Genomic DNA, 26,154 nt, shown 5'->3' on the forward strand with positions numbered 1-26,154 from the left:
GTTTAAAAAAAGTGAAACGAATCGCGGTACACCAACAGCGATAGCGAGTGAGCTAAGCTAAGCTAAGCTAACGCGTTAGCATTCGCATTCGACAGCGACCAAAACACAACCAGAGCTGAACAAGCGCTCAGCTAAACACTTAGCAGTTCAGAGCTGTTTCAGTCTGTTTAAGGCAGCCTAATAAAGTACACCTAAAACACACATCTATCAGAATGTGTATGGAGTGCTGGCTCGCTATCTCAGACTAATACAGGCCTGTCTTAGGCCTCAAATCCCCGGTCTAAATTTCTCCTCCAACGCGGCGCTTCCCTTGTTGTTGTTATCGTTGCGCGATAACAACAAAAAACGAGCTCATTTTCAGGTCCGGAGATGCTCGGGAGTCCTTGCGAAAGGGCTGCACAGCTCGGCAGCATCTTCTAATTTATCTGGGGAACGTCTTTGATTGAAAACATCTACACACTAAAAAAGAGGGTTCTTTAGTAAAGGCAGTGGTTGTATTTAGAACCATAAGTTTCAGGCTTAAGTGCTTCTTTGCATGGTGACATGGTTCATCAGGTTGTGTGTGTGGTTCTGTATGGAACGTTTTTGATAATAGCACCCAAAATAGGCTTCTTCTGTTGTTTACAACCTTGACATTGTAACAATAGCAGAACCCTTTTGGTGCTATTCAGAGCCGTTTGCATGGTGAGATGGATCTTCAGATTGATTGAGAGTGGGCTACATATAGCACCACCAAAAAGGGTTCTTATATTGTTACAAGCTCATCATAACAATAGCAGAACCCTTTCTGGTGCTGTATAGATTCATATCCAACACTTTTATCCATCCGTCTGACCATCCATTCCACCATGGAAAGTCTGGACAGATCTCATAGTTCTAAATAGGTTGCCTTTACTAAAGAACCCTTGAAGAACCATCCTTTTTGAGTGTGTTGTAGGGCTGCAACAAACTGCTAATTTGATAGTCAAATAATGTAACGATTAATGAAACTAATAATCGATTATTCGGATTATGAATCACAACATTTCCAAATAACCTTTATGTAGCTATCAGCTTTTGAATTTAGCTTTTTTTTTTTTGCTTTATGCATTTGGTAACTAACAATGAAGACAATAAAGATGAATAATTTATTAAAAAAATTACTGTTTTAATGAACTTTCCTGCTAATACAAAAGATAAATAAAACTCCAATATTAAAACCAAGGATATGCAAAGTAGCAGCAAAAAATAACAAAACTAGATCTCTTTTCTCGTAATCAAGTAAGTCAGTCTAATCTAAAACATCAATCTAAATTTAAATTTTAAATGCAAACTGTGCTCTCTGCATTTTGCTGTCTGTCTGTATCACAGGTCTTTATTGAAAGTCAGCGTTTCTCCGTGCTCCTGTGAGAGTCTCGATCTCCTCTGAGAGCAGATATTCACACCCCGCTGCAGAGGAGACGCGCTCTGACGGAGCGGAGGGGAAAGTGGCGAACATTTGTGGCAAACTTGTTCTCCATGAACAGTTAAATGAACGATTTTACGTAAACATTTCATTTCAGCGGTAACTTTTCGTCCGGCTGCCTTGCATATCCGCCGAGAACTACCTTGTGAAACTGTCTGGCGCCAAACGTTCGCCGAATTTGAACACACCAGTGGCAACGATGCGGTGTTTAAAACTGTCAGCGTTATCTGGAACGTGAACAGGGTCGCTTTGAATAATAGGCTATGCTCACATTATCAGGCTGAAGTGGCACAAATCAGATTTTTTGCTCTAATGTGACTCAGATCTGATATTTTCAGAGCTGTGTGGACACACATCTGATCTTTTGAAATCCGACCTGAGTCACTTTCATATGTGGTCCTAGATCGGATACGTATCCGATTCATGGCCATGAGACCTTAATGTGACTCTCAGATCGGAATTCCTCCGCGCCATCATTCAGCGTTACCATGGCAGCAGCGCCAAACAGAAGATAAAGCCTGTAAACGGTGGAAAAGCAGCTCATCTCACCTTTTTCTCCTTCGTCTCGCTCTAATAATGAAGCTGAGAGCTGATCAGAGTTAATGATCTTCTCAGCGAAGCTCGTTCTGCTCGTTAGTTTGTGCTGATGATGATCGTGATTCATTCACGTGACGTTACTGAGTAGGATGAGCTCATGAGGGTCATTTCAGGACGCCGGTTCGTCACATTAATGACAGATTTGAATCACTTACCTAAACGAGTGTGAACCATCGGAGAGATCGGATTTGAGCAAAAAAACGGATTTGAGCAACGAGGCTTGTAACGTGAACGTAGCTTTAGTTACTTGCTTCTCTGTTCCAGCTCCATTAACAATACCAGAGAACCTGCATTTCTAAATAGAAAATGTTACAGATCATAACATGAAGTAGGACGGCTTTGGCACTTCTAATGGTATATGCTCTGTTCTTACAGACTATTTCGTGAGCTAGTATGCGGTTTGGGACGCAGCATATCTTACCGAGATGAATCTTCATCCCGTAGCTGATGTGTTTCCTCTTCAGATGCTCCTATAGGCAGATGTTGTTCTTAAGACTTGCGTCGCTCTTTTGTCAACTCTCCAGTAAGCGCTAATGTCAAAACATTCCTAGAGAGCGCGAGAAAGAGGCGTAATGACATCACCGACTAATCGACTATTAAATTAGTTGCCGATTAATTTGGTCGTCGATTTTACTTGACTAAGTTGAATAATCATTGCACCCTTAATAGGGCTGAACGTTTTGTGGAAAATAGCTAATCGCGATTTTTCCCGCTAAAATGCTGCGACTGCAATTTAAATTGCGGTTTTTAATTTTGTTTTTTAAATTAATATTCAGGCCTGATTCGTCTTGGCTAAGAAGGCCAGAACGTCCTCCTTTTCTGGCTTAAGGCTCGACCCCTGAACACAGTGTGTCAAACTGCCAGTGAATTGTGGTTGTGATGTCACAACACATGGAGGTTTGGTCGCCTCTGTTTGGTCTAACTTCACAAACTCTTATAAGGTTCTGTTTCCCCTCTTAAAACTTAAAATAACGTTTTTGCCAACGTACACCCTTAATGAAGATGGTTCTACAAGGGTTCTTCAGTAAAGACAGTGGTTCTGTGTAGAACCATAAGAACTCAACAATCCATTTGCATGCATAAAAAGTTCTCTGTGTGGTGAAATGGTTCCTCAGATTGATGGAGAATGTTCAAAATAGAATGACTGTCTTAACTAGAGAACCAGTTTTTAAGAACCTTGAAGAACTATATTTTTAAGAATGTAGGCTATAATAGGTCTTAAATTGCGATTTCGATATAAAAACGATTAATCTTTCAGCCCTAACCTGTAGTGTAGAGCACATCGTCTAATTCATTTGGGGAACATCTCGGCCTTCAGTTCACTGGAGATTAAAAATGTCTAGTCCAGCATTCTGCACAAACTCGTAGTGCTGCCGTTGGTTATGCCTCTGCCTGATTCACACTGTAGGCACCAGCAAGGGCTCCTACCGTCCACTTTGAAAGAAGCAGCAGCCTGTGTGTCTAAACACATGGAAGAAATAACATTAGTGCATGGCTCTGCTCGCCAATCAAAAGATGAACCCAGCATATGTGCTGCGAGACCCTGACATGTTCATCTGAATAGCTTAAAGCATAGCTATTCACGCTTCTCTTCAGCCAGGCACATGTGGCTCACCCTTGATTTTGTTTCAGAGCAGCTCAAGAGGTCATTTGCATGATGGAAGTGAGAAGCTCTCTTCATAGCCTGTCATCTCTGAAGCTTTGCATCTCAATAACAGGGACCTTGTTGTTAAGATGTCAAGTTTATTTGTGTTTTTCTGTGAGTGTCAGATGTACGTTTGCCGTATCAGGCAAGCTGGTCTGACTAGATGCATATCGTCGCTGTCTAAAACAATCAAGTATGTCCATTTTTAGTGCACAAGTTTAGCCTTTTTGTGATGAATGGACAAATGGAAACGCCCCAAAGTTGCTTGGAATAAAATCTTTTGATGTTAACTCACATTAGAAGTAAAGTGTTTTCGCCTCTTCTGTAAAGTTATGTTTTGGAGAGACGTGTTTTTCTTTGGACAGTGACGATACTCAGTGCTATATTTACATCTGCGTCATGCTCATAATTGGTGTTCACGTTCAGAGGACGCATTCCAGAGATGTGGTAATCCAAAGCTGTTTTCACTCGGGATGCTTAACAATTTCTGTGGATAGTTACTGAAAAAATGTTTAGGCGACGCTGCACTAAAATCTCTGCATTTTCTCATTTTATTGTAACTCTTCAGAGATAAACTCTTTCTACTTCTCTGTGATGCTAATCCAGGTTTACTCTATGTTCTTTTGATGTTCATGTATCAGCATCGGCTGATGTTCATTAAAAATATCAGATACGGCATTGCCATATTGGTGTATCCTGATTTCCACTCCTAGTGCGTTTGCTCAAGTCCATACCAAAGTTTGGGTTGTTCTATCTTGTTTGGTTCGGTTGGCTGCTAAAGTGTACCAAGTTGCACACACAGCTGTTCACTGATTGGTCAGAAATTTGGTGGGAATACAGATGCTCAGCTACTCTCACATTTCCCTCCAATAGTACCAACAACCACCTTTTCGTTTGTGTTTGCATCACCATTTTCTAGCCTCTCTTCATCCCTTAGAATTAAACATGCTGTTTTTGTTATCGTGCCTTTAAAGGTGCAGTATATGATTCTGGAGAACGATTGTTGATATTTAAATTCAACATATATTAGTGCAGTAAAATTTATCATTTTTGTGCAGTAGCCCAGCATCACCTAAACATTCTGCTCTTCAGTAAATACATAATCAAACATGAGCTGAATTTAAACATCTGTCTGATGCTGATCTTTGTTTTTAAGCGGTTATCTGCTGATACCTGTGAGATTCTGATATCATCATGCTTTTCCAGTCAACACCAAACAGGCTAAATGTAAAAGCACCTTTAATGTAAGGTGTAATGAGTGATGTACGAGGTCAGAGTCTGAATGGACCTGTGTCGTCTCGTCCTCAGGTGTTGCATTACATCGGAAGGCTTGCTTCTCTGAGCTGGTTCACTCCAGTGAGGCAGCTTTCTTCAAGCTGCTCCACGCTTGGCCTGCCGCAAAATGGACGCACTGCTGAATCCTGAGCTCAGGTAAACTCCTCAGCTACGACCACACAGCTGAACGACTGGCGGTTCTCTTTAAAGGAGTGAATCAGGTTGAGATTTTTATTTTCCTGGCTGATGTAGACTGGTGGTCTACACCTACCACACATAGCAAAGACTTCTAGTTCTTAAACGAAAAGGATGAGATAAAAGGATGTGCTGTTTATTTAATCAGCACATCCTTTTATCTGATCCTTTTCGGTTAAGAACTAGAAATCCTTGCTATGTGTGGTAGGTGTAGACCACCAATAGTGTCATGGAGCTAAATCTACAGCAGTAACTGCAGTTTAAATCTCAATTGTCTTGTTCAGCTTCATGAGATCAGCCAGGACAATAAAAATCTCAACCTGATTCACTCCTTTAAAGAGAACCGCCAGTCGTTCATGACTTCATTCTGACAGAACTGGCTTAGAATGTGCTTAAAAATATGAATCATAAGCATTACATGAACAAATTGCATAGCATTTAGTAGGTCAGTTGGAGCTCTGAATAGTACAGCAAAAAAAATTCTGTTTTGAAGTTTTACCCCAGTTCTCATCACCACAGTGTCCACATGTGTTTCTCATAGTTTTTTATTTATTTATTAGAAAAAAATGCCAAAGAAAAGCTGCCAAATCTCTTTAATGTTTTCAACCAAAACAACAAAATATTGTCACAATTTTTTAAGTGTTGTGGTAATGAGATATAAACAATATATATTATAATAATATGTTTTAAAACACTTTCTGAAAAGAAAAGTTGGGATAAAAACATTATTTACAGATGTATCATTAAACCTTACTGTGTTGCGGTGATGAGAATTTTTTCACTTAAATTGGAAAATGTCATTAATTCAATATCTGTTGGATCCTTCAGGTTTATTTTTAATGATTCCACCAGGCGTCGTTGTTTGTTTATTCAAAAAAAAAAGGTAAACATGTAATTTTAGAAGTTCGCTGTATTTGTCATATTAATGAGAATAACTCAAAGAAAGCACTTAATGTTTGTATCTTAAGCTGGGCCTACACGATAGGACTTGTTGCCTGATTTTGACCACAGATTTTCACAGTCTGAAGCGATTTTCGAGTCGGAAGCGACTGACGGTGTGGATGATCTGTAGTGTAAGAGGAGAAATGAGTGAATCTTTAGTGCTACGATCGAACTGTGATCAGTGATCAGAGACGCTCCGATATTATCAAACATGTTTAATATTCACGACTCAAAACGTTCACGAGTCCTGCAGTGACAGACGGTCAGAGATGAGCTCAGTGAGTGATTCACACAGCCAATCAGAGAGCTGGAAGAGCGGAGAGAAAGGAGAAGAGACGAGCCTGAACAGCGGAGCGGAGACAGAGGAGCTGGGAGTAAAACGCAGGCAGATAAGAGCCGATATCACGATTATCGTGATTATAATATTTATAATGCTGATCCAGTCGTCAGGTCACTGTCTTTACAGTTTCAGCTCAGCTGCCAGTTTGTAGTGAAATATTTCTCCAGCTCTCACTGCGATATCAGCGCTTCTCACCACATACTAATCCCTAGTTTTTGTGCTTTCGCTGCACATAAAAGCACAAACAGGTCCAATAAGTTCAGCTCTGTTCGTGTCGTGTGATCTGAGGAGATCTGGGAGTTTGAGTTCTTATTCGTAGCCTCGTTGTGTGTGTTATTCTCTCTCTTTGCCTTGTCGTCTAGTCTGAGCGCCGTCACAACAAAAAAGACAAGAAACTCTGTGACAAACTGATGTTAAGTTTGTGATGCTCTCTGTTTTAGTAATCTGTTAAGATTTTAAAAGATTTTAAAAGTCGTGTAGTGAAGCTCAGCCTTACAGAAACGGCTCGTTCTTAAACATAGGCAAGGCGAGTTTATTTTTATGGAACATGTTGTACGCAAATGCCCTGCGATGGACTGGCGACCTGTCCAGGGTGTATCCTGCCTTCCGCCCAATGACAGCTGGGATAGGCTCCAGCACCCCACCGTGACCCAGAAGGATAAGCGGTTTAGATGATGGATGGATGGATGGATGGATGTTGTACACACAGGCTGCTGTGAAATAAATAAAAGCAAAGACAAAGTTTGTAAAGAGTGATTTTGTGAAGTGACTAGCTTAAAAAACCATAATTAAAAGGTATGAAGTACATAAAAGCACAATTAAGGAACACAAGTAAATTAAAAAACAAAGGCCTTCAGAGTTCAAATTAGCCTATTAAAGTGCTGTAAGAATAAAAACATTAGGTCTCATTCACAAACCGGTCTTAAGAAGAAATTTCTTCTTAAACCCACTTACGCAGTTTTGACGAAGACTGACTCACCAATGTTCTCTTATGTGGGATTTGTTCTTAGGTAAGAACAGAATCTACATACACTCAAGAGCACAAAGGTGAGAACAGTTCTGCGAACAAACTTAAGATATTGAGGCCTCATTCTCCAATATCTTCCTGAATTTGTTCTTAAGTGTGTTCTTGAGAAAGGTCCTGAGAAAAAGTCTTCGTCAGTTCTCACATTTTTCACTTCGGTTGAATGTCAGAATCTTCGTAAGTGGGTTTTAAAAAGAAATTTCTTCTCAAACGGTTGGAGAATGAGGCCAGTCATTGGGCCCAATGTTGTTAACATAATTATAGGTTATTACTCGATTTAAGTATCGATTACGATGTATAAAACGATTGATCGTTCAGCCCAGTGTTGGATATCCAGTAGTAATATTCACCCACGCTGCTCTCTCACCCCCTGACTGTAGATCTTCATTAGCCGGCGTTAGAGAACCGTGTTGGTTTGTCTGAAGTTGGTATATCTTTAGCTCCTCTCACACATTTCAGGAATGTTGAGCCCTGCTTCAGTGGGATTCTAATCCTGGTTCTCCAGTTCCAAACTCAAACTGGTTCGTCATCATGGAGGGATTTTGGATAACTGAGCTCTTAAGAATAAATATTACGGATGCTGAGGCCAGCTGACCATCTGTGGCTCACGTTTTCTCTGACTTTGGGTTCTCAGATGCCAGCTTACGTAAAACAACATAACCATCAGGTTAAACTTGCACAAAAACATCCCAAGTAGAATCTTAATCCTTGATAAATAAAGATGTAACGATTTCAATACAGTGTCACCAAATTCAAATTATTAACGCTTAGAAATGTGTCTCTCAATTACTGTCTTTTGTGGAAAACACTGTAAATGATCAAAAGTAGGCAGCAGCAGTCAGCTCAGTCGCAAGTTCAGTCACAAGTTGGGGTGTGAAGTCCATTTTAAACCTCACGTTTAGAGTAGTTGGTTAAAGACTAGTGACACAGAATTTCGGTTGCACCACAAACACTTACAGTATCTAAACTAGCAGTGCATAAAGTGATCTTGGATCACAACACTGTCGCACAGAATGACGTTTTCAGTCTGTAGCCAATCAGTAACGCTACCCGACATGAACGGGAAACATTACACGCAATGGAATCGCTCACATCTCTCTTTCTGTGCTGCATTTACTTTTCTTAAAGTGTGTCGGTCATAATAGTTATAATTCGAAAATAAAATGTTTTACAGCAAAGTGCAACATCAAAGTGCCCGTCTCTTACATGTGTGTTTGTTCTGCTTCTGGAATTTTTCCGAATTATTCAAACTGGGCTCTCGTGCACAATATTTTAACGGCACTTTATCAATGAACGGTCGGTAACGTTACCGAGGCTGTCGTTAACGTAATCACTATTTGAATCTGCTGAATGACAGACAGGTAATGTTAGCTATATTAGTTACATCTGAGCACTGAGCTGCTCTTATTGCTCTCAACGCAGTTGACTTATGTACTTGAACAGAGTCGCCCACCAGGTTTTGTAACGACTCGGTAGCAAAATATCTCTGTGTCAGACATACTTGTAAAGTAAGACTGAGGGCTGTTCCTGTTTGTGTTGTGTTGCAAATCTGCGGCTAGGAGATCTGTGGTCTTTTCTATCTCCAATCGACAAAAGCAGAAGCACAAATATAAATTAGTCATCAAATTGTTCAAACCGGTGTAATCTATCCTGCAGAATTGGTTGAGTAAAAATCATTTTGTTCACAGCTTTTGATAGTATTTTTTATTTTAACATAGGTTCTTTTTCTCTGTTCTAACTGATCAGATCTGAAAAAATAAATATATTAAATATATATATATAAAAAGTATCAAAATATTGTGTTTCTGCCATATTGCTGAGCTCTATTTACAATGTTATATAGAACTGTAACTGAAAGTGTGATTATTTTTCCTATAATAAAAGGAATAGAGGGAACATGCTGGCTTGTTTTTAATACACGAGTCAGAAACATTGTCAGTGTAATGAGTGACAGAAAAGAACAGATGCAACTCCCTTTTTCCACAACTGCCTCTGTGGAGAGTTTCCACTATGAAGGTCAGAAGGAAAAAAGAGAATCCTCTGAGGAAGGAGTAACCCAGTTGTTGCCTAGGAGCCTCATTATTTGATTCCTAATGAGAAGCAACCGACTTGTATTCTGGTTGAAAGAAGGCAAATTAGTATGCGTTAATAATCATATGTTGGTGGAGTCAATGTGTTTTTATACAAAGGAAATTAAATCAGTGCTGTGGAAAAAAATGTTTGGCTCCTCTTTATTCCAAATGATTTAATCAGCATCATCTCCTCTTTTCTTTTACATGTTTCTGATGACTTCAGGGAGAAGACACATGATGGTTCGGTATGTCTCTTAAACTTTTGTCTTTCTTTTTCAAAGCTTAACCTATTTTCCATCAGCAAGATAGAGATTCAGTGATCACGTTGCAAAAAATGGTCTTCGCAAGTCAGATCATTTTAAAACTAGTTTAAATGTCTAATACTTCTCCTTTTGGGGAAGTTGTAAGTGTATTACAAGATTGTTTCACTTTTAAACACTTTTAATTGGTTGTCATTTTATTTAGTGAAAATGTCTTATGGGTCATTGGCATGATGGGCACTTTTTATGTCCATGTCCATTATGTTCCCCAAAAATAATTTAATACATGCATGACACATCAGATTATTCAGCAATACCTCTTTTAGGTGAAACAATTTTTAGTGTGTCCACATAAACTTTATTTTAGTTTCTTTATGCCTCCAAGAGTCTAAAAATATCAGGAGGTTTAACCGTCCAACAATATACGTTGAATAAGAAACGATTAAAAAAGGCCACTTATTTATGTACAATTCTAAATGAAATAGTTTGGAAACATTAAAATAAAAACCATGTTGCAAAGCAAGGCAACTTTAAAAGTGCTCAGCTCACTGAAAAACTTTTGTCTGCAAATTACTTCCTCAAATGTCAGGTGGCACATCCAAAAACAAAGGACTTTTATTTTGACATGCTTTTTATGAGAGAGGGCCCAGGGTTTTGCATCATAAAGACCCCAAGTGACCTTCATGGCGCAATGCCAAGGTCATAGATTTTGTTAAAAAAACAAAACAAAAAGGAGGACAGAAGTCTTCTACGGGTGTCTGACTAGATGCCTGTTTAATTTAAAATTAGTCTGAAAAGTCAGGCGGCTCAACCAGTCAGTCAGACGGAGCAACCAGACCAGCACAGTTTAATAACTGAAATAGGCAATGGAAGGTTTCATAACACTCACTATATTTAAGATATAAAATGCACAAAGATATAAATGCAAATATATATGTAGATATAAAAATGCGCATCTTTTTAAATAAGATTTTTAATAATTGTCATTTTGCTATTGAACCTTATTCCATTTGCAAATGCTTGAAACAAGCAAATTAGTAACTGCTTACCAACACCGTTACAACAACCTGGAACATTGTAGCAACAGCCTAGCAACTACCAGGGATAATGTAAATACTGTGCAGGTGCTTAGCATTTTGCCTTTTTCCAGACAATTTTAAATGAGAATTATTAGATATTTTCATATTGATATTAGCTTTAAGATGGTTTCACTTGCTAAATATGTTGTTTAGTTTATTTATAAGTTTTCAGTAAATATAATCCTTGTACCATAATATATATTTTCTGTTCTCTTGTTTTTTCCTAGATCAAGGTTGAAAACATCTCAAAGCAAGTCATATTTAAAGGTCTTGCCCCCAGAGTTGTTTTGTCAAACCGTCTCCTGCCTAAAGGTACCAAGACTAAGGTGAACCTTGAGGAGCAGGGTCGCCAGAAGGTGTCCTTCAGCTTCATGCAGACTAAAAAGACACGCCAGAATGTGTTCTTTGCCACACCGAGTTCGGAAAAAGCTGCAAATGAAATTTCTTCCACGGTGCAATCTGCAAATTTGCCCTCCACAGACCAAGCAGGGCAAAGTGGTGAAAGCAAGAATGAGCAGGTCGAAAAAATTGATGTTCCTGCTATGGAGTCCCAGACAATACAGCCCCCAGCACCCCTCCCACCCAAATCAAAACTTGACCTTGGCAAGATGCATTTTAAGAAGCAGATTCTGAGTGTGTCTGTTGTTGAGGAAACTCCTGTAGTCAATGCTGTTTCAGATGAGACCCCCTCAGAAACTGACATTTTAATGAAATCTCCAGTGAAGATTGAAGCAGAAACCTCAGTGACTCAATTCCAGAAGAAAACCGTCACTGATAGTCCCTCTGAAAAAGTTAAGAGGGAAGAAAGCGCTCAGGACAAATTGGATGCTTGCCTCAAAGGACCAACTGATTCCTCCCATATTGGGAAAGATAGTAAAGATCGCCTCAGTGTTTCTGACCCACAAGACAAGAAGAAGCCCCAACACTCTGGGAGCTCTCCAGGTGATGGTGAATCTAATAGGATATCTTCCAGCCAAAAGTCTAGCGACACCAAGAACGCAACAAAGTCTGATTGTCACAGTACAGATGTTAAGAAATCCACCAGCTCCAAAACCGATGTCTCCGAGAAGTCCAGATCCGATAGGAAGGAAGACAAGGATGAAAAGGGGTCTAGCCGTACTACAACGGAAAGAGACTCCAGGCACACATCTTCTCGGTCTTCCCGTTCTGACCGAAGAAGGACCAGGAGTCGTTCACGGTCTAGATCCCGAAGTTCTCGAACAGCTTCTTCCTATTCCAGATCGGAGAGATCAAGACACGAGAAGCAGTCAAGGTCGGACAGGTCACATTACCACGATTCTGAAAGGAGATCCCACCGAAGTTCTCCCTATCGAGAACGGAGGAGATCACGCTCTAGAGCTGATGGACGTTCCCGCGACAGCTCAGACTCTGAAGACGACCTCAGGAAACCGAGGACCCGAAGCAGCGACTCAAGCCGATCCTCAACGTATTCTAGCTCACAGAGAGATTCAAAGTCATCATCTCACTCAAAGTCCTACCGAGACTCGAAGTCCATAGATACTTCTCGCTCATCAGAGGTAGACAAAAGAGCACAGTATTCGAGAGCAGAAAGATCTGGAAGAAAGGAGAAGGAAGACTCTGAACCCAGCAAAAGAAGCTCCTCTGAGTCCGAAGCCAGTCATAAGAAGTCTTCTTTCCATTCGAAATCTGAGGTAAGTACTAAATCATCAAGTTCCAACTCGGATACTTCGTCAAGGTCTTCGGAAAAAAAGGTCCAGAAAAACAGTGGCACCTCAGATTCTGATGAGGAGCACAGAAGAAAGTCTCGATCTTCTGCGTCCTTGAGTTCATCCTCTAAAAAATCTGAGTCCAAGTCTTCGTCTAGCATAACTGGGATTGTCGGACAATCAATAGACAAATTAAATAGTAATAAGAAGCTGTTAGTCTTGGACTCCCACACAGTTGTGTCTCAGGGAGAATTTAAAAAAGTGGATGGTTCTCAACATGAAGATGGTAATCAGTCCAAATTAAAGAGTAGTTCTTCTCAACAAAAGCAGCAAACTATCCTGAAGGACAGTTCAGCATCTCAACATGTTGGATTCCAAGGTGGAAACAAGGATTCTGGTAGTAACGCACAGTGCCCAGCTGTGCCCTGATTTTCATAAAAATGCAGATGTGGAATTAAATACTACTGTAAGTCAACATACTATTGTCCAAGGCCCCGATCAACTTGTAAAGCAAACAGATACTCTAGTAAACAATGAATTTCAAGTAGATGCACAGACCAATGTAGCGAACGTCAGTAACGTTTCTTCTAGCTTGAATGAGCCATCTTGTCCGGGCTACCCTTCCAGTCAGGATTCAGCAGGGTCATCGGCAGACACTCTTTCTGTGAAAGAATTACCACATGGAGAATGCTTGAAATCTAACACTAAACTTGGTCGTCAGTTGGTCATCAATGAAGACATCTGTAGAATACCTGTTAATTCAAATGTTGAAACCTCTTGCAAAGAAACTGAGCAGTTGAATAAAAAGTCTGATGCTGGGATGGTGAAAAAGAGCAGTATTCCTAAAAAATCACGTTGGGATATCGTTGGACAGGACACTTCAGAAAATCAAAGCCCCAAGAAGACGGTAAACCCAGATACTGCCTCAGTAAAGAAGGTAGTCTCTGTCAAGAGAATAGAGTTTAACAGTGATGCTAACCTCGAAGAACCCTGCTCAAAGAAACCAGAATCTGCGGTACATTCCTTAACGTCTGAGGAATTAAAGCAAAGAGATTGTGCACAGGAATCTCTGAAGGAAATTCCTGCTCCGCCGGTTGATCCCGATAGACAACAAACCAGTGACCATTTAGCTATCCTGTCCCCTGCAAATCCAGTTCTTGAAGTTCCTTCTAAATCAAATTGCAATTCCGATCCGACTGTTATCAATTTGGATGAGAAATATACCAATCATGAGAAACTAAACAAAGATGACTTGCATAAGCCTGTAACTCAGGGATCCGAGTCCTTCAACTGTGACGGCAAAAGCCTTAGCGAGGAAAGTGAAACGGAGGACTCTGACTCCGATACAGATGATGGACAGGGCTCTTTGAAGCGGCTACACTCGGTAGTGATTGTGCCAAAGAATTCTATCCTTACCCATGACATAGCTGACCAGCCTGCATCATCTCCTAGCCCATCCAGTCTTTCAGGACAGCAGCAGTTAACGTGTCAAGCCAATGAGTCGAATAAGGGTGTTAACACTGAAATTCCTAATAGTCACACCTCACAGTCTTCATCAGAAGATAGGAAACATAATGTCTCACCAGGTGCTGGTGATGCATGTTCTCTTTCTTCTGTGCAAGTGATCTACCAGTCCCAGAGCAACATGGTTGACAGCACTAGCCAATCCGAGACAACCGGTGCACTGGCCGAAGCAAACAGGAACTGCACTGTCCATGAAAGACCAAAGATTCTCCCAACCAGCCAAGCATCCACCCATGCTCTGGAGAATGCACAAAGGCAGTGTGACCTAGGTCGCCGCCATCACTATGATAGACCAGACAGTTGGCACGGAAGGAAAGGAGAAAAGGAACAACGTGGAGACTTCAGTTCTTCAGATGATCTCAGTGGCAAGGGTAGTTTTAACTCTGGCTGGGACTTTGCCCAACCAGAGCAACCAAGCAGTACATTTCAACAACCAGACAGCAGTCACAATACCCAGCCTCCCCAGGCTGAGAGTGCATTTGTTGGGCAGGGCAATGGTGTTTGGACCCAGCCAAATGCCTCTCATAAAAATAGACCTGTCACTTCCATACTGTCTCAGTGTCATGAAGTGGTAGGCCAGATTCACCCAGACTCTCTGACCAACGACAACGACGAAGACTATGAGAGAAAGGAACTTGGGAATAGTCGAGCAATCGTGCTTTCTACTGAACGTCAATCCTCATCTGCCTTTGTCCAGGCCCATGAGATAAGCAGCAACTGCAGCTTTGTGAATGCCCCTTCTGAGAGTCAGATCATTCTAGAGCCTCCCAGAGAAGATGCCCAAAAGCCTCACAGAGGCAGAGGCCCACCCAAAAAGAGACGCCCGGAATTAGAGTCAGAGTCCGACAATGAGGCAGAAGCAGGGCTTGCTTGCAAGAGGGAGTGTTTGGAGGAGCGAGATGCCTGCAACGACTCTAAAGAAACCAAGGTATCCTCAGATAAAGAAGATGTGCAACGGCCGTTGCTTAGCCTGAAAAGACTTCCTGGACCCTTCTGGCTGGAAGGACAAAGCCAGACAGAAAAAGATGCCTCCTTACTTCGACCTCATCGAAGAGAACATTTACTTGACAGAACGGTCAGTGTCTCTTTTTGTTACATATTCGGGGTTCTCATGACAAACTAGCAAGCTGTTCGGAGCCAAAGGAAACTTATATAGAATAAGGCCCAATCCCATTTCTTCTTTTCACCCCTACCCCTTGTTTTCGAGTGTCACCGTAATCCCCTGGAACTAAGTCACAAGGGGTAGTGGTTGAAATCTTGCCCTATGAAATGGGACCAAAAAAAATCACTTCATTAACAGCTACTAGCGCTGCTCTGTAGGCGACCCGGCCCGTCTTCAGTGACAGCAGAGGAGGGTAAAGTTCAGCTCCTCACTGCTGGGCTTTAGTTACATTTAGGGCATCATATGCCTTCAAAGAGGGGGGCAATTATTTATTATCACCCACCCCTAATTCTTCAGTGATATGAAGCTGAAGTCAGATATTCACCAGCTTCTTGTTCAGAGTTTCCTGTTCCACCTTAAATGGTGCAGCAGTTACATTCTGGTGCTTCAGGTGTCAATACTGCTAGACTATTTAAGGTGGAACGGGAAAATTAGCTAGCTAGCTAGACATTAGCAAAACAGAGGGCTAAGGGCTAAGTGGTAGGGGCAAGGGGTGAAATGGGACTGGGCCTTAGTCCACCATCAGTCAAAATTACCTCAGGCTCACATTGAAAGTGGTTTTTGAGTGGCTTAAAAACCTTTTAAAAGACGCTGTTTCCTCTGCTCACCTGCACTGGAGCAGCAATTTGTGCTACTTTTCTATGTATATAATCATTTATCAATTACATTATTTCAGTATGCTCGGTAATATTTCATTAAAAACACAAAAATAAAAAAATTACAAGGGAAAATAGCAATTTATGAACTAGTACAAAAACATATAGTTGAAATGAGTAAAAATGATCTGCTTTCAGTTTTTTATTCAATTGTTTGAGTGAAAACATCTGAAATTATTGAACATCTTTTAGTGCTTTTTTTTATCTGTAGTATGTTCTAAAATTCAAGGTAATTTTTGATTCTGAAATGAAAATATTTGATAGTTGGTGCCCTAAATTTGATTTGACATTTATTTAGTTACTACTGGTCTGATGAAAAATGAATTAACCACAGAAAAGCTGATCATATGAGCTGCTGTTGGAAACCTATAAATGTTAATAACTATGTTGGCTGTTTTAAACTTTGCGGTTAGTCTTACACTGAAGAAAATGGTATGTACTGTTGATTTATATGTACCGTTGACGAACCTGTTTTGACCATTTCTGTCTTCATAGCAAGAAGAACAAGTCTCATCGGGACATTAAGCGAATGCAGTGCGAGTGTGCTGTTCTTTCAAGAGAGGAGCGGGCGCGAGGTATTATGGCCTGTGGAGAAGATTGCTTAAATCGCCTGCTGATGATTGAGTGGTATGTAAACTTAAGTAATGATTAACTTTTACTTTCTGTGTCACAGTTTATTGAGCTTTGCAGCTGGTTCCTTAACCCCCACCCCAGTTGTGGGCTGGAGGTTAGGGAACCAGCCTTGTGACCGGAACCAGCTTTGCGACCCACAACTGCTCCCTGGGCGCTGTGGATAGGGCTGCTCACCGCCCCGTAGTGTATATGTGGTGTTTCACTGCACGGATGGGTTAAGTGCAGAGGTGAAATTTCCCCATTGTGGGACTAATAAGGGTCACTTAATCTCAATCTTAATCTTGTTGTTCAAAAAAATGCTGTCCTGAGTAGTCAGTTTTTTGTTTTTTGTTTTTGTTTTACTAAAATGACTAAAATTTACCTTGTGGATTAATAAACAAGCCAATTTTATTACACACTTCTACAACCTAAGAACAGCTCGATTAGTTTGTACTGAAGTCCCTGTAGTTGCTGAATAACAAACCTTTAAATTAAATAAACCTGGATTGTTAAGGGGTTAATGATGACAGTTTTCATGATAATAATGGATATTTGAAATTCTCTTTACAGAACAAAGTCTGTAATAATGTGTATTTTGCCACATAGTTAAGTACTCAGAGAAACTCTGAAATTTGTGAATGGCTGTGAATAATTTTTTGTACAGATGTGACTTTTTTGTTGTTTGCTTGATTAATCAACAAAAAAAGTTATGAAATCCATTGTCTATTTTGTCCATGACAAAAATAGAGAGAGAATTTTGTCCCAACCAGGCATGTCACAATCAAATTTCAGTTGACTGTTAATTGCCATAAATAATTGCGATTAACAAATTTATAGCCTTTTTATGTTTATTGTATTGAACTGTTAAATCCGATCTGAACACTTTGCAAGTGACAGAGCAGACAGTTGTCTCAAAAGAGCTGATCTGACAAAAAAAAATCAGATGTGCCTGCCGCCATGACACAGGAAACAGGTCAAACTCAAATAAACACACTTTACTCACTGCTGGCCTCTAATGGTCAGACGTTAGAACTTATCGATGCTGTCGGAAGAAAACCTTGTATCTCCATTTTTGTCGGTTTTCAGTTTATAAAATAAATTGAAAATGCCTGTTGTCGTTTACATTGTATGTAAAATTCATGATGAATGGACCAAAATGACTTGGAAAATGGTTTATTCACTTACATTAAAAGTAAAGTAGGTTTTTTCCTTCTCCTGTGAAGTTGTCAATTTGGAGATACAAGATTTTCTTCCGACAACAGCGTTATGTTGTTTTCATAAGATGCATGACATTTCAGGGTTCTGCTTTCTTTATTTACATGATTTGAAGTGATTGTGAATGCTAACAACTGTAGAAAATAATTATGGGCTGCTAAAATAATTGGAATCAGGTGATCATACAATAATTGTGACAGGCCTGGTCTCTACAGTGACCATGAGTAGTGATGATAACATAATGACTGTAATAATGACTGACAAGTAATCTCAATATCCCTTTTCCTTTCTTGTAAAGCTCATCTCGGTGCTTGAATGGAGCGTATTGCTCCAACCGGCGCTTCCAGATGAAGCAGCACGCAGACGTTGAAGTCATTCTGACCGAAAGTAAAGGCTGGGGTTTGCGGGCTGCCCAGGACCTTCAGCCGTGAGTACCACTGACCGCAGATCATGCATCTGAATAAGACTGATGAATGGTGATGGATCACATAATTGAGTTTTGTTCGATTTGCTTTAGGAACACCTTCGTGCTAGAGTACTGTGGCGAGGTTCTAGATCACAGGGAGTTTAAGTCCCGGGTGAAGGAGTACGCTCGCAGCAAGAACATCCACTACTACTTCATGGCTTTGAAGAATAATGAGGTGAGCCTGTCAAACACACACGCGTGCTGTCAACACCTCAGAGTGTTTTGGTGTGAAATGGTTCAGATGTCTTTACAGTGGTGGTGATAGGAACCAGGGGTCGCCATGACTACAACACAAATATAGACATTTTATTTACTATCCAGAAAATGCAGAGGTGGCCGCTTGGTTCCTATCATCACTGGGTGCAGAAATTTTAAAAGTCCCCTTTAATTTCCCTAATTTAAATCCAGTGTGTTGTTCATGTAATAATCTTTGAATCTTTATGTTGCTTGGCAACAGTAGTCTACTGTAGAGATGGGCGATGTCAAAATATGTCACGATATTTTCACGACTTCCAGACATTTTCACGATACTCCATGTCACACTTTACTTTTTCTGGCATTTGATTCATTGAAAAACTCAGAAAAGAGCCACATTTAAAAAGAAATACCTTCAAAAATGGAGTCTGAATTATTTTGATTTAAACTTTAACGCACAGTACTGCACATAATCCAATAAACTGGGTATAATAATAGTCTCTTTGCAATGCAGCATGCAGTTGTTTAGGGTTCTAGACACACTGACGATATCCATGATTTACTTGGGAAAGCATATTGTGATGTAATTTATCACAATAACTGTGATTATGGTCCTATGGTCTGGCCCTACACACTTAAAACAGATGGTTCTTCAAGGGTTTTTTAGTAAAAAAAAAAAAACTTTCTATATAGAACCATGAATACTCAGAGAACCCTTTGCAATATTTAAAGGGTTCTTGGCAGCATGAAATGGTTCTTCAAATAAATGGCGAATGTGTTATGTGTTGTATTTTTGAAATGGTTCTGTATAGCACCAGAAAGGGTTCTGCTATCTTAACAAGCTTGACATTTGCAACCCTTTTCGGTGCTTTTCAAAAAGGTTCTATACAGAACCATCTACAGCACATTCTCCATCAGTCTGAAAAACCATTTCATGACGCAAAGAACCCTTTAATCATGGTTATATGTAGAACCATTTTCTTTACTAAAGAACCCTTGAAGAACCCTCATTTTAAGAGTGTAGTTTACTGTTGATTACACTGATTGGTGGGAGAATGTTTTGCAATTCTTATTGATAAATTATTTATTGAACATGAGCGTATTTGATCATGTTGCCTTGTAGCTGTTTTATAGAAGCAGTAAGCCACTCGGTGCTATGAGTGATTTTACTTTATCGTTCTTGAGCAGTGGTTCCCAAACTTTTTACCGTTCTTTACCCCTCCAGACATCAAACCTCCTGCTATGACCAGTCTTTATACATACATGTGCACATATTGCCATGATGGCTGTGTAAAACATTTAGCCTTATAAACGAAAATATCAAACATGTTTATGATGTAATGACACTTCACACCAGATATACTGAACAATACTCAATAAATAATGTTATTTACAAGTGCACAGCGGTCAGTATGAGGACACATACAAGTGCGAGAATCAAAATGCTAAAGGCTAAACGCTCATCACAGCAGCTATAAACTGACCTCAATAAGCCTCGCTACAGCTGCTAAATAAGCCACATTTGTGAAAGTGAATCTAACTCGAGATCGAGGACTTATGAGGTATTGATGGTTTAACAATAACTCATAAACATCACTCGCTTGATTCAGGGCACAAAATATTAATGAATAAACTAGTCTCTCCAGGATGAACCAGAGAGGAATGCCTTCTTCTCCAACACCGTCTTTTACACTGTTAAATAACAATAAATCAAGTTTATTAAGGCTAAGTTCGCATTACCAGGATGACCATTTTTTTTGCCCTAATGTGACTCAGATCTGATGTTTTCAAATCCGACCTGAGCCACTTTCATATGTGCTCCTAGATCGGATACGTATCGGTCATGTGCTTTTTTTTTCCACTGGGCTGCGCCGTCATTCAGCGTTACCGTGGCAGCAGCGCCGAACAGAAGTTAAAGCCTGTAAACGGTGGAAAAGCAGCTCATCTCACCTTTTTCTCCTTCGTCTCGCTCTAATAATGAAGCTGAGAGCTGATCAGAGTTAATTATCTTCTCAGCGAAGCTCGTTCTGCTCGTTAGTTTGTGCTGATGATGATCGTGATTCATTCACGTGACGTTACTGAGTAGGATGAGCTCATGAGGGTCATTTCAGGACGCCGGTTCATCACATTAATGACAGATTTGAATCACTTACCTAAACAAGTGTGAACCATCGAGTCAGAGAGATCAGATTTGAGCAAAAAATCCCCAATGAGCAATGAGGCTTGTAATGTGAACGTAGACTTAGACTGTGGGGTTGTCATGTGTTGGAGGTTATAAATATCACACTCACTCATCACACCACAGCGCGACGCTGTCAAGAAGTCTAGCTTTGGCTTTAGATTAAACTCTCGTAGCAATTTCAGTGAAGATCTCTCATTCAGGAGTTAGTAGGGGAGTGAAGTGCTGGTATAATTGCGCAGCTAATGGGATAAAATGAAATGTAAACATCAATTGTCAGCATTTTGCGTACCACAGTTTGGGACCACTGTTCCAGAACAACACCCCTTAACTGTGGGAAAATCACAGTAACGCATGGCCTCTTGTGGCTTTTTGCTTTAATAGACATGATCTTGACAGTCTCTGAGAAAAATGACCTTTGGTTCCGTTCGCAGATCATCGACGCCACGCTGAAAGGCAACTGCTCACGTTTCATGAACCACAGCTGTGAGCCCAACTGTGAAACTCAGAAGGTCAGTGCTGCACAGGAGCTTTTACTGCAACTTTATCCAGTTTTTTTCTCTCTGTGTGGCGTCTCATTCCTCCGTTTGGACGTTTTGTCATTGTGGACGACTGCCATGGTGTCTTCGTTTTCAGACAAGGTCGTTGTATTTGCTGATTCAACTCTTTTTCTTTCCACAGTGGACAGTGAACGGTCAGCTCAGAGTCGGTTTCTTTACCACCAAAGCTGTGAATGCAGGAACAGAGCTGACCTTCGATTACCAGTTCCAGAGATATGGGTAAGGAGGATTTATTTTCAGTAAGTTCTTCTAAAACAGCTGCCACTCTGGCTCTATATTTAATATTGCTGCTGAAGTCCCTGATTAGCTGTAGGTGCACAAACAGGGCTGTAAAAGGGAATTACAACCTCTACAGACTTGCACACCACTCGTCGCTGTCTGAGGCGACTAAACGAAAAATGAAGGGTTTCCGGCGTGATGGTCAGTCCTTAGTGATTTCCTGAGTGTCTATTGGTCAGTTTCACACAGAATGTAGACGGACACACGAATCCACCAGCTCCACACGGTGAGAGGCAGATGACGTGTATCTCAGCCCCTCTTCATAGGCTCATAACTCCGGATGTGAGTCTCGTATGATCTCGTGATAAGATGGAATGGAAAGGGCGACTCTACAGATTCAGGAAGTGTCTGAACTGGATTTCTGAGCTGGATCATCACAAAATATTAACAGAAACACAGAGAAACATCTGATTTGATGCACCAGTGCGTTTAGTGTAGAGGGTTAGACCAAATCATGATGAAATTAAAAAGCAGATAGAATTCAATAATCCTCAGGGCTCTGTGTTAGACATGAGTCCGAATGTTTGAATATTTCAATAGTCATGAAAGTATAAAAAATCAAACAGTACATTTTATAGCAAATTTATGTAAATATTGTAAATTGTAGTGGTAAGACACGATGTGTCTGAACTCCATTCTCCAGTGTAGAGTCAACAAACATCATTTTACTCTCTATTCATATAGGTTTATTAAGTAACTTTTGACGTCTTTTAACGGATTTATCACATTTAGTATCAGCAAACTAACTTCTGAAAGCTCGGAGGTGAAATGTGGTGTTAATGTTAGCTTGAAAATGAGTATTTTTGTCTATTTTATGTCTGTTGCCTTCAGCTGCATTACGTCATGCTCGCCTTTTACCTTAAAAGTCACTATTACATCTCTGATTTCTGATTCTCTGCATCACTCTCTCAGGAAAGAGGCTCAGAAGTGTTTCTGCGGAGCGCCGAGCTGTCGGGGCTTCCTGGGCGGAGAGAACCGAGTGAGCGTGCGAGCGGCGGGAGGAAAGAAACAGAGAGAACGATCACGGAAGAAAGAAACAGTCAGCGCTCTCACCACGGTACGTGTGTTGACCATTTAAGACAAATCGATATGAGCCGTAGAGAACAGCCTAATGCCTCTGATATCGTCTACACCTCCCTTTCACTGTGCTGAGCTGAAACTGCAGCCTTTAGTCTGTGGAAGCGAGTGAGTGTGGAGGGAACGATGCTGAGATGAATCAGGTCACCTGACACCTCCTAATTGCTCTGAGACTTCACTGCCTCCTCCAGTCCATAAATACTGTTTCTGAAATTACACAATTCAAGTAATCCTGTTTCTAGAGGGGCAGAATCAAGTTAGGGAACTGAGTGATATATTAAAGAAGGAAAACTCCTTAACTGTGGAGGAGAGTCTGTCGTATATTTTAGAGTTTTTTGGGGACAGTCCATTCAGTGAAGAATGTACTCGATGTTGTTTTCATTTGCTTTCACATGCAAACTCCTCACCACTGGAAAGTGGTCTCATCCATCATCTACTTAAATCCAGTTGTGTTGTACAGTAATCCTGTGGCGATGAAAATCATTTGCAAAGAAGCAAACAACAAGCTTTTATTTTCTCGTATAAAGAGAGTTTCCTTGGGCTGGTTATGTTAAAGACCATTCAGGACCCCTGGTCAGATTCCATTGTTAACTCGTCTTCTAATAGGTATAAAAAATAAATAAACATTTGTATTATACATTTTTTCATCAAGCTTTACTGCACAGTTTCTGTTTGTTTACTGAGTTTAACAAATTTGGGAAAAAAAATAAAATATAACATTTTATAGTATAAAATATACTTTTTGCACAGGCCACATTTTGTTAGATTTGTTCCCCAATTTGTTAAATAAACAATAAATAAACAGTAATTGTGCATCAAAATGTGCAGAAGTGTGTTCTTTGAAGAGGATGTGTTAATTTATTTAAACATGGGGGCACCCAAACTTTTGCACATGCAACTGTGTGTGTATGTGATAAAATAATTGCCCGTAAAATACATAAATTTTAAATAATTAATGGAAAAATAAAAATTTGTGTGGAAAAATTACAAACAACAAATCAGTTGCCATATGGTGGTTTGTGTAGTTGTGCTTATTTACATTTAGGAATTGTTTAAGAAGCAAAATACTTTTGTCACAGTATAAAATCTGATCTGACTGTCCACTTTAATCCTGCTCTTAACTAGAGCTACATACAGTGGAAAGGGAATGAGTCATCAACTGTAATTCCGATATGAGACCAATAATAATTAAATTCCTCCATTTATTGGTGAGCAACACTTTGGCCTCTGATATATGGTGCAACCCTGCATAATAACCGTGTAGTGTTTTCATGGAGTCTGACCTGAAGTGCTAAAGCTTCTCAGAGAGTTTCTGACGTTGTTGACGTTTGTATTGCAGTTGGACGAGGAGCTGGAGGCCCTGCTGGAGAACGGAGAGGGTCTGAGTGATGAGCAACAGGTGATCTCACTCTGCAGGCTGATGGTGCGAGTGGAGACCATGGAGCAGAGACTCACCTGCGTCAAGCTCATCCAGGTGCGTGCATACATCTTCATTAAATCCACCTCCTTGTTTCTACACTCTACACCGTCCACTTTATCAGCTCCACTGACCATATAGTTTCAGTCACTGTAGTTCTATAGTTACAGACTGTAGTCCATCTGTTTCTCTGCATACATTGTTACCCTGTTCTTCAGTGGTCAGGACCCCCGTGGACCCCCACAGAGCAGGTACTATTTGGGTGGTGGGTCATTCTCAGCACTGCAGTAACACTGATGTGGTGGTGGTGGTGTGTTAGTGTGTGTTGTGCTGGTCTGAGTGGATCAGACACAGCAGTGCTGGAGTTTTTAAACACCTCAGTGTCGCTGCTGGACTGAAAACCAAAAATATCCAGCCAACAGCGTCCTGTGGGCAGCGTTCTGTGACCACTGATGAAGGACTAGAGGATGACCAACACAAACTGTGCAGCTGCAGATGAGCTATCGTCTCTGACTTTACATCTACAAGGTGGAACGACAGGATATGGAGCTAATTTTGTTCAAAAAATTTCAAATAAAATAATTAAATCCACAAGCAAAATGAAAGGTTAGGTGTCAGTGTTGCAAATGCGAATGTAATGTGCCAAGTTTACTGCTTACAGAGTGGGCATGGCTATGTGTTAGAAGATCTGTCACTCCAAAACACTAGTTCACTAGACAGTGCAGGTCAGTGTCCTCTTCTGAGACCCCCTTTTAGGGGGCGGCCCCCTGAAAAAAGTGCTGCAAATTCAGAAGCAAGAAATGTATCGACAAAATGAAGAAAAGTGAAAACAAAGACTGGCAAAGTGAGTAATAAATTATATGGAAATGAGGGAAAGTGAGTAATAATCTTTCTGTTAAATTAAGTTTGATTTAACTCATTTTGTCCATTTTACTATTTAACAGTTTGAAATTTCTGGCACAAAATCAACTCCCTGACAGGCTCTCTATCTTTTGTTCACTGTTTTTGAAGTTCTGACTGTATCCATCATATACTCAGAACGTATCGCAATGGAATTCATCACGATAATACATCATCATATGGCCCGGCCCTTATGTGAATGTTGTCTTTGCTAATAGAAGATGTCGCTAAGAAACACAAATAAACTGGATTTATTAAGATACAGATGCTAACTTGGTGTGCTTTGTTGCAGAACACCCAGAATCATTCATGCCTGAAGCAGTTTCTGGATCATCATGGCCTCTCGTTGCTGTGGATATTCATGGCTGACCTTTCTGAGGCTAAAAGCAGCTCTGTTAACAACATCAAACTGCAGCTGGAGGTAAACCTACATACACGTACACCCACACAGGGCAAGCAAGAAAAGGATTTTCTTGATGCTTGCAGAAAAAAAACATGACCAGTGGTATTTTAGTAATTCCCATTAATGTTTAAGTGGGTCAGCATTTCACATTAGAGTCGTTACGACACGTCATAAATAGTTCGATACCACAGCAAAAGCAGAAATCCTATTAAGCACAATCCTTAATTTGCCATATTATAAAAACCCACAACAAATTTAGTGTATGTGAAATAACAGTCCAGTGTCTTTTCAGAGCAATAATAATATAATAATAATAACAATAATAATTTGGGATGCACCAATTCTACTTTTTCCCTTTTTGGATTTGAGCATTTTTTTGAGTTTTTCTGCAGTTATCAGATTATTAAGAGCATGTGAACACACTGAACCACTTACTGACACAATCTGATTTTCTGCAGTTAACCTTTTATTAAGTGCATATAAGCACACTCACTCTCTAAATAGCCAGTAAATCCTGATATTTATGCCATTCTACTTTTTAAAAATATTTAATTTCAAAGCGGCTCTGTGTTACAATTAAAACATACCATGCTTGATCCCTTTATATACGTATGAAAGTCTGTTTATTCGGTATCTATTTGCTGTTGTATAATTAATAATAAGAACCATATTTAAGAATGGAAGTAAATGTAAAACTATTTGTGTTGTGCAAAATAGTTAAAAACAAGCTAAACAATATATAGATAAGCCTACAGTGCATATCTGTGAGAATGCAGCTTCGCTGGTTTGACAAAAAAAGGTGCTAAATGTCGTTTCACACCTCAATTTCATCGAGTCATTTGGACTTCCTTCCTGCCAATATACTGCTGTTGTTGATGATGATGATGATAATTGTAACAGTAATAGAGAATCTCATTTCCTGTATTTCCTAATTTATATGCACTATAG

The 26,154-nt window shown here is 40.1% G+C and overlaps 1 protein-coding gene across 1 annotated transcript in view; it reads left to right on the forward strand.

The window, feature by feature from the left end:
- The window catches only part of setd2 (SET domain containing 2, histone lysine methyltransferase), a 47,273-nt gene that overhangs the window by 415 nt on the left and 20,704 nt on the right, over window positions 1–26,154 (forward strand). The window contains 13 exon segments of the mRNA XM_036596419.1: window positions 4,995–5,117; window positions 9,758–9,779; window positions 11,101–12,984; window positions 12,986–15,058; window positions 15,060–15,160; window positions 16,399–16,530; window positions 18,029–18,157; window positions 18,248–18,371; window positions 21,005–21,082; window positions 21,252–21,349; window positions 22,322–22,466; window positions 23,826–23,960; window positions 25,096–25,224. Of these exon segments, the coding sequence (XP_036452312.1) occupies window positions 5,089–5,117; window positions 9,758–9,779; window positions 11,101–12,984; window positions 12,986–15,058; window positions 15,060–15,160; window positions 16,399–16,530; window positions 18,029–18,157; window positions 18,248–18,371; window positions 21,005–21,082; window positions 21,252–21,349; window positions 22,322–22,466; window positions 23,826–23,960; window positions 25,096–25,224 (5,079 nt within the window). The 5' untranslated portion in view covers window positions 4,995–5,088.

Source organism: Colossoma macropomum, unplaced genomic scaffold, assembly GCF_904425465.1.
Source record: "Colossoma macropomum unplaced genomic scaffold, Colossoma_macropomum, whole genome shotgun sequence".
Taxonomy (NCBI): domain Eukaryota; kingdom Metazoa; phylum Chordata; class Actinopteri; order Characiformes; family Serrasalmidae; genus Colossoma; species Colossoma macropomum.